At 39.2% G+C, this 9,758-nt stretch overlaps 1 protein-coding gene across 13 annotated transcripts in view; it reads right to left on the bottom strand.

Annotated features, from left to right (window-relative positions):
* Positions 1 to 566: 566 nt before the first annotated feature.
* CADPS2 (calcium dependent secretion activator 2) overlaps positions 567 to 9,758 on the bottom strand; it is a 591,588-nt gene continuing 582,396 nt past the window's right edge. For all 13 annotated transcript variants that reach the window (XM_050936075.1, XM_050936080.1, XM_050936079.1 and 10 more), the window contains 2 exons: positions 8,455 to 8,559; positions 567 to 1,519 (listed from right to left, as the gene is read on the bottom strand). In XM_050936075.1, coding sequence (XP_050792032.1) covers positions 1,349 to 1,519; positions 8,455 to 8,559 — 276 coding nt within the window. In that variant the 3' untranslated portion in view covers positions 567 to 1,348. The remainder of the gene's footprint in view (positions 1,520 to 8,454; positions 8,560 to 9,758) is intronic.

Below are 9,758 nucleotides of genomic sequence, written 5' to 3'. Positions count from 1 at the left end.
CTTTTGTAAGTAGCGGAGCTCTGCAGAAGTGTAACCTGCCTGCCCTTGTTCTGCACAGTTTATATGCACACTTAAAAACTAACTCTGTTAATGGCTCAAAAACTTTTCAATTCATCAGGCCCTTTGCCCTTCCAGAACCCCTCTGAAGTTCCACAACTGTCACTGCGAAGGAAACTTCATGTAAGCTGCACAATTTTTGAATTGTTCTATATTTAAAACACATCACTCTGTTAAATTAAGCACAGACATTTAGTATCAATGGGCACTTCACTAACTTCTACCTACTCCTCCTCCTGATATTGCTCTTTGAGAATTCCTAGAGATCTCATCCATATGAAGATTCATACATGTTCTCTGAAAATAAATATGGTAGTATTTTTTATAGAAACAGCAAATTTTGAGAAAACCTTGTCTGATTCTGTCAAACTCTCACCAAAGGCATGAGAATATAAATATTTGTTTATAGAACACTGCCATGGGCTCATACAAAAGCAGGGTATCAAATACAAGCGTTCAGAAATAGCTTATTTGTTTTTACAAGAAAAAACTAGGTGACAGTTTGAATTATTTCAAATACTGAAAACATCTTTTAATTTTAGAATTCTATACAAACTTGGATAGATACAGACGCAGTCATGACAAAATGTGTTCTTATTGCCTGCAAAATTTCACATAGATATAGAAACACTGATGGCAAGCTTACTGACATCCAGCATGATGAGATATCCTTAAACTTGCAAGATGAATGTAGGGAAACAAGACACAACACTCATAAGTAGTCTATGTGCATTTTGTAGTTCCTGGAGTCTTATTTACACACCAAATTCAAAGCACCATGAACCAAGATTTAAGTTTTTAATGCACATCACACAATAATGAAAAATTAAGTACAAAACAAGAAAAAAATATGTAAAGTGTAATCCTGAAAACACACTGTTTTTTAACAAGGGCAGTGAATTATTCCAAGAATGATTTCCTGTATAATTGTGTATTATGTGAGGCACACACCTTGTTTTCTGCACAGGACATCACTATTTGATGGAGGAGTTACAGGAACAAATGGTAACTAACAAAAGGTAAAGAAACATAATCACAAGTGCAACTCAAACTTCATGCCAACATTCTCACAGTTCTAAGCAAAGCTATACATTGAAATATGCTAAAATCATTGTCCTCAAAAAATTCTTGGCACTTTTGCTCCCAATAATTCTGCTTTCAGATTTAAAAAAGTGGAATGAATTACATTTTTGGTACTCAAGTGTTGTAAAGCGAAACTATAAATGCAAATACAAGGACAAGTTACAAAACAAACACCTAGTGTTGACCTTCTAGATGAAATATCTCACTATCATCCTTCTTCTTCATCACTGTCTTTCATGGTGATACCCTGAAGTCCTCCTCCATCAGTGACTGAGACTGTGGCCTCCTCTACTGTAAGACGGCTGTGAACAGTATCATAGGTTTTACTGTTCAGTGTTCCTTCCAGCACACCCTGCAATCTGAAATCTCGGTAGGTTTTCTGTAGCAAGAAGAGAGAACATTCAAAATGCACCATTGGATTTTCCCAAGAAGCCCACGCATAGTCACTGCATAAAGTGTCCAATTATACCATTATTAAAATAGTTTCATTCCTTTTAAGAATAAAGGCCTATGCTTTCATTTTTGGGTCAGAGCTCAGCACTTTCTGAAAACTAGGTCATTTTAAAACATATCAAGATGACCCCTCCAAAATACAAGGCACCCAAAATCACAAATCACTTTTGAAAATTTGGGCCACAGAACACAACCACCACCAATCATGCTGTGTATCCATATAAGCAACTTATTGTCATAATCATCTGTGAACTTGTGCATATGACTCTGTTATACCTGTCAAGTCAGGAGCGATGTGAAGTGATAATAAGCCACCTTACTAGAAACATTATATAGTTCATGTTACCAAGATGTATTAGCAATTATTTCTTTAAGGTAGTTATCAACTTTTTCCTCTTGTGCATCATTTTGAAAGAAAGATCGCTTTTCATGGGTCAGTTCCCTTCCAATACAATAATCCCCTAAATACTTAGTTCCCAAAGACCTTCTCTACACTTTGATCTCTTACACTAGCTTTCACTAGTGGTTGCAACCATGGAAGTGGACAGAGGTGTTAACAGTCTGTTGTCTAACTTGGGGTAATTTTTGCAAAACTGTAGACAATGCTAAATTGTTTCATTCTATGAACACCAGAAAAGGGTCCATTGTCCCCAAATTAAAAACCATTCCTTTAAGGTGGTATGTTTTGTGTTAAGCTTCCATACTTCACTCAGTGCATATTTTGCAGTAACTCTGTAGTTCCCTTTCATTCATTCAGAGGTAACCTGATAAAGAGCTTTGTGAATGTCTAAACAAATTGGCATCACTCTGTTAAATCGGTCTTAAAAGTACAGCATTTTGAAGCTGACATCTACAGTTGTATATTCCATTATGAATTTGGCTACAGCTGCTGTTTACCATTCAGCAGAAAATCTCAACACCTGAACTCTTTCCTCATAATATAATTTCCTTTTCAGTTATCTCTACATTATAAACCAGGTGTTTATGAAAATACATTTGAAAACAAGTTTTAAGATGTGTTCTGTATCCTGTGATGTAACAGTTTCTATGGTCACTGCTTAAAAAAAGAAAAAGTCAGAGTAAATGCTCACTTAAATTGCAGATCATCTACATATCCTTCCTTTTGTTCACTTCTCAAGGTTTTGTTTCCCTGATGCATAGATTTGACATGACACCGCAGAGGCTACTCTTTCATTTGATTTTCTGTGTTGGGCAAGAAGACGCAGGAGGAACCACATTATTCACTGTTGATGTCTAAAAGCAGGCAGGCAGCACTGCAGCAGTGAAAATCCAACACATACTCTGCCATTTTTTCTGGTAGCACTGGTTTGGGCTTACAATGTGCATGGAAAAGGATATAAGAGAAGAGGACCAGGGAAGGTCTAAAGCCCCACAATTCCTTACTACTTTGTTTACTTTTACCACTGCCTGTTATCCTATATGGATCCATTCTACCTACTTTTCCCTGTCCCATCGATTCTGCCCCCAGTGCATCCAAAACACAGCTATCAAGCTTTTCATTCTTCCAATGCTCTGACTAAATCACTCCTACTGATTCTCGATCCAGATTTAATTTTTTTGCATTCATATTATATGCCTATTGAATAATCTCCTGTAGATGCACTGACATTTCAGTGCAATAAATCAACAATAAAGTAACTATAACTCAGGGTAACCCAACCAATCCCAATAAGGAGCCTATCTTTCCAGGGAACCCCTCCTTAACCAACTCCCTTAGACTAATCCTGGGTTAAGTGCTGAGGTCTGCAGCCTTCCATGAACATCACTGTTGTTTCTCTGTTAGAACAAAGAGGGAGTAAGTTCCAGAGCTGAAGACCTTCTACTGAGATGGCTCTGTTCTCAGCCTCAAAATGAACATATCAGTTTGATCATCTCAGTTGATTTCAATTGCTGCGCTCTCTCTCTCTCTCACACACACACAGTTTATATCAAAACCTTGAATTGCATTGAATAGGTAGCCACTGCACTCAACAGAACATAGGTATAGTGTGCTCCCCAAAGGAAATCCTTTAAGTCAGTGCCACTTTAAGCTCTGTTATGAACCATACTGAGATCAAAGTTCTACTCATCACTTTCAAATCTCTCCAGAACTTCATCACTGCTCATATCTCTTTCATCTCTACTTATGACCCTTCCCACTTCATGCACTCTATGTTTCCTTTCCAATCACTTGATTTATGTCCCACATCCACTATAACCTTCTTTCATGACATCCTCTATGCCTGATATTGCTTGTGCAAGTACAAAGCTCAGAAATATCCATTTTAATTCAAAACTTTAACCTATGCCCCAAGTCCCCACATTTTAGAGTTTATGAGTTACCTTGTGGATTTTTATATTTTGGGTCTGAGCAAAGTGGGTGCACTTTTCCTTTAAACGAGGAAACAAGTATGGGACAACAAACAGAAAATGCTGTCGTCTCTGGATACAGTCACTCACTGTATTTCACTACTGTAAATACAGTAGGATTTTCACACTTTTTCAGAATTCTCCTCTTACATGACTTTTAAGGATTGATTTTGCAACCATTATCCAGATAAATCTCCCATTGATTTCAGAGGAACTTTTACCTCATCATAAACTTCAGCATCAGTCCCACTGATATATTCTCAATTCAATGTAGTGGCCTTTTGTGGTGCAACTGTTGTTATTGTTAAAAGCAGTTGCATATCTAAAGCATCTCATGATAATTTTGCAGTTTTAGTATTTTATTAGTATTTCTCCTAAGGTAGCCTCTGCTGGCCAGCTGGGGAAAGAATATTCCTTATCCTTCAGACTACTTTTTTCCCTTCTGTGTGCATGTTCATGTGCTCTATTGTTCTTGCCATGAATTTAGCACACTAACGCAGAGATCTGGCATACCTCACTTAGTGTACAGCTCTGTGCAAACTGATGGTACTCTATAAACAAAACAATAAAAATAATTATATAATATGAAGTAACTGTCACTTAATCTCATTTCTATCCTGAGGTATCTCTAGTGTCCAAGTAACAGCCTTTTTTTCTTGAATTCCAAGCTCTGATTACCTTCCAAGAAAAAAGTCTTTTCATTTACTTAAATCCAGTTTCTTTCCTTTTACATTTCCATGAGTGTCCCTGGGTTCTGTTGTTGTTTAGCTCAAACCCATCTTTTGAAAGACTTTATGATCATTCTTTAGGTATTTATAAAATACAACAAGGTTTCCTCTTGGTATCTTTTCTGAAGTGTATAGGATTAAACTCTCATTCTTATGATGGTAGTTCAGAGCCTTTGAACAACTTATATAGCTCTTTCTGGAGCTTCTCCAGAATCTGTATACACAGATGGATGTAAAGTGATGCAGATGAGATTTTAGGACCTTTTCTACACCAGAGACCATAGACATTTAAACCAACTTTGGAACCCTCTCTCACATGCCCATAACACTCTGCATGTCCAGCCACAAAGTTGCTACCAGTTTTGCACAGGTGTTCACTGCACTTCCTCTAAGCAAGGGTAACTATTGTGTCACTCTGTAGTTTTAATGTAGACAACAGTACTGGCATAGTTGGTCCTGCCATCTACTGACTCACAGTGCACCAACCACTCCTTAAGTGTCTGTGTCATAAACAGATAGTTAAGGGTTAATGTCTCTTTTACCTGTAAAGGGTTAAGAAGCTTAGTAAACCTGGCTGACACCTGACCAGATAACCAATAGGGGGACAAGATACTTTCAAATCATGGTGGAGAGAAGTCTTTGTTTGTGCTCTTTGTTTTGGGGGTTGTTTGCTCTTGGGACTAAGAGGGACCAGATGTCAATCTAGGCTCTCCAAATCTTTCTGAATCAGTCTCTCATGTTTCAAACTTGTAAGTAATAGCCAGGCAAGGTGTGTTAGTCTTATTTTTGTTTTCTTAACTTGTAAATGTTCCTTTTTTGCTGAGAGGATTTCACCTCTGTTTGCTGTAACTTTGAACCTAAGGCTAGAGGGGGTTCCTCTGGGCTATATGAATCTGATTACCTTGTAAAGTATTTTCCAACCTGATTTTACAGAGATGATTTTTACTCTTCTTTCTTTAATTAAAAACTTTCTTTTTAAGAACCTGATTGATTTTTCCTTGTTTTAAGATCCAAGGGGATTGGATCTGGACTCACCAGGGATAGGTGGGGGGGATAGAAGGGGGGATGGTTAATTTCTCCTTGTTTTAAGATCCAAGGGATTTGGATCTGTGTTCACCAGGGAATTGGTGAAGTCCCTCAAGGCAACCCAGGGAGAGGAAAGTTTAGGGGGGACAGAAAGTGCTCCAGACACTGGAATTCTGGATGGTGGCAGTGTACCAGATCTAAGCTAGTAATTAAGCTTAGAAGTGTCCATGCAGGTCCTCACATCTGTATCCTAAAGTTCAGAGTGGGGAAGGAACCTTGATAGTCCGTTTAGGTAAATCTTTTGGACTCTATGGACTTGGGGTCCATTTTTCCAGAAGCTCCACACTTGTATAATTTTGCCTTTAGCTCTCACTGTGTACACTTCTTGTACTCCATGAGCTCTTTAGCCCTGGAGGAGAGCACGTGATGTTTCCACTCTTGTCCTTCCTTGAGAAAAACTTTGAATTCCACAACGGGGCTCTCATTGGAGTCACCACTCACAGTGTGTCTTGATTATGCTGTTACCAGCCAGTGGCCTGAAAGGAAATTGGTTCAACTGAAACAATGGCGCAGGACCTGGCTCTAAGATGGCAAAGCTAAACTTGGATGGCCTGTTGGGCTGATGCTGGTGTAAGCATGGCAACATCTGCCATATTCAATCATTTTTCCACTTTACAATGAAAATTCCAAATGTAACTCTGGTGTCCACGAGATGAAATTCCCCTGATGTTACAGCCATGACTTTAACTGTACAACATGATAATTTGGGGAAAAGATTATCACTGAGACCAAGAACTTCTTATTGGACCTTTGTATGGATAACAAGAACATTAAGAACTACAATAGTAAGGATTAAAAAAGTTTGGAAAGAGACACAAATTCCTCTGACTTGAGGCAACAGCCAGTTACTCTCTGATGGGGGGGTTAGAAAGAAACTTTCCAAGAGGTCAGGTTATCTAATAATTGTATAATGCAGGATATTTGCACTTTCCTCTGAAGCATTTGGCACTAGCCACCGTCAGTGATAGGACACTGGACTGGAGAGACCACTGATTTCACTCAATATGGCAATTCCTTTGTTCCTAATTCTACTGGTGCTCTATCTGGTCTAAGAAAAATTAGGAAATTCTACCCAATACTTGTACAATGTTCTCCAGGCAGAACCTAATACATCACAATATATAATGAAATAGAAAAATTAGTTAAAAATAGTTACCATCCACTTTCTTAAGGGCAGGAGGGGTAAGTGTACTATTGTAATTGTCAAGATAAAAATAGCAGCTTTCATTAACACAACCACTAATACCTTGTGTAAGGTGTATAGCATGAAGTCCCTATACAAATTGCTCCAGTCGGTTCCAGGTAAGGATTTGTAATCGAGATGCTAGACATAATGCAGTCAACATATTTGTTCACTGTAACTGATCATTTGATTCCTCCGTAGTGAGGTTACAATGGACAGTAACTACTCATTCAGGGAAAGGTGTTCACTGCAACTGAATGCAATAACTCTTTGTCTAGGCAGCAGGAAAAAGAGGACAGGGCTCTTTTAAGCATCTGTACTTCATCTGGGTTATGAGGGAGAGGAGGAGGAGGACAGACTCATCTGAGTGGAGCCAAGGGGGAAACAGGAAGAGGCTGGGCCAGGGAGAGTCACTGACTCACAATGTGCACCAGGGGAAGGGAAGGGTATTAATACCCCTCCTGCATTCCATAAGGCTCTCTCTCAATCACCGATCAGTAGCATCTACCCTCCCACCCAGGGGATCAGAGTAGAACCAGATTTTATGATCTTCTGTGGGCTTGCCCTCGTTGCCCTTTTTCATTTGGGGCTGGCAAGGAATTTTTCCCTCACTGTCAGATTGGCTGAAGGGAAGTGAGTTTTTTCCACCTTTCCCGTAGCAGCAGGGGTGAAGTAGGTAATGAGGATAGGTCTAGATATCACAATTTAGTAGGTGTGGCAGGTGTCCAGTGCAGGTACTTATTACAGAAGGGATATGGTTCCCTGATAGACTGGAGCTGGAAGTGGGTTTAGGGCACTGGGGGGTAACCTGCAGCCCATCAGGGTAATCCGCTGGCGGGCCACCAAACAGTTTGTTTACATTTGCACAGCTGCCCACAGCTCTCAGTGGCAGTGGTTCGCCATTCCCGGCCAATAGGAGCTGCGGGAAGCGGCAGCCAGCATGTCCCTGCGGGTTGCCCACCACTGGTTTAGGGGGAAGCATCCCCTAAGGAAGTTGGTAAAAGTAGGGTTGGAGCTCCTAACATCTGATTCAGCAGAGAGACAGCCCCATCTTTTTTCCCGCCCAGTTTAACTCCATCAGATGAGGGGAGGGTGGTGGGAATGGGCTAAGATCAGGTTGAGATGGGGGAGGCCTGAGGGCAGTGCTTCCGAATAGGTGGAATGGCTAAGGAAAGAAAGATGACCTGCACTGTACCAACTATTCCCAGATAGTTAAGTGAATAAAGTGGCCTAATTAAATCACATTCATTGCCTCTTGTCTTTCTTCCCGCAAATCAAGATAAGCATTTTTAAACATACTTCCCCTCTCCCCACACACACAGGTAACCAAAGGGGGATGAAACCCTGACAAAAAGTAGCAACTTGTTTCACTATATATGTCTGGGTTTGCACAGTGACCCATGTTTATCTATAGTAGTTTATTTTCTATTAACTATCCCTCACTTTTCTCTCTAATGCCATTTTGTAATCTAATTCAAATATATTTTTGTTTACCTTCACTATCTTGATGAGAGTCTTCAGCTGGTAGATGTGAAGTTGAAGGTCTAATCTATCAGCCAGCCACATACATATGACTTTCATGGAGCTGCTGTACCATTGCTAGAAAGAAGGGTGAAAAAAAACAAAAACAACAATTCTGAAGTATTCATTTAACATATTTAGTAATGAGAGGTAATGAGCATAGATCAGCACTTGAAGTCACCAGTGATATAATTTTCTGTTAAGAGAATTGTGTGTGTTGCTAGGAAATCAACTAACTTGACCTAGATTCATGGCATAATTTACGGGTGGACAGGGGGGCGTTGCTCCCCTCAAACTACAAGTCTCGGGCAGGGGCTGAATTTGCCCTCCCAGGCACAGCCTTATTGGTCTGACTGGAGCTGCTCCCCAACACCCTCCAAAAAAAAAAATATAGAAGTTAAACTACGCCTATTCCTGGACTGTTTTACATTAAATAGAACTCACTATGCTGACTGAGTTTTAACAAATTAATGTGAAATAGTGTTTTGCACTTTGCTATCTGTCATTAAGAATGGGTATTAAACACACATATGGAAGAACTGACCACTGAAACAGTAGGGGAAAATGCAGTAAGATTAGCTTTAAAAAAAGATTTTGCTGTGTTTCAGGTTTTCCATACCAAACAAGAAAACAACATCTAATATAGAATAAGGGCATCTAACGATGAGCCAAAAATCCTGAAGTCCTTATTCTGTTTTTACTCACTCCTGACTTTGGGAAATCACCCCAAAGTCAATGGGAGTTTTACTTCAGTAAAACCAGAAACAGACAACAAAAAAAGTAAGCTGTTCAGGATTTTGCATTCCATTTGTTACTAATTATATTACAAGATCTCTCTTCTTCCTTTTGCATGCTAGGCATGTGTGTAAACATTTTCACTTAATGCTTTATGAATGGATATTGCAAAAATAATCTTACTGCAGTTGATGCTCATTTTATCATAAAAATAATGTCCAGCTCAAATATACCAGTGATCAAGAAGATACAGCACCAAGTTGCATTAAAATTAACTAAAGTTAAAAGAGTTTTTACAAGATGTTGTAGCAGTTTCTCTCTCTCTCTCTCTCTCTCTCATGTAAACTACTAACCAGATGTCATTCAGTCAAAGTACAAAAAAGGAAGGGTCTTGTTTCATTTTAGGAATAAGAAATTACACTTTGAGAGAGTTCATTTCTCATCCTTATTTATAGTCTCTCTCCCACAGGGAGAAGCTTAAATCCTTTCCTGTTGTAATTTCCTGTACCCTTACAACATACACAGATATGTAAAGAAGAGAA

This window comes from Gopherus flavomarginatus, chromosome 1 (assembly GCF_025201925.1).
Source record: "Gopherus flavomarginatus isolate rGopFla2 chromosome 1, rGopFla2.mat.asm, whole genome shotgun sequence".
Classification (NCBI taxonomy): domain Eukaryota; kingdom Metazoa; phylum Chordata; order Testudines; family Testudinidae; genus Gopherus; species Gopherus flavomarginatus.
The sequence above is the reverse complement of the archived record's forward strand: the minus strand, read 5'-3'. Positions and strand labels throughout refer to the sequence as shown.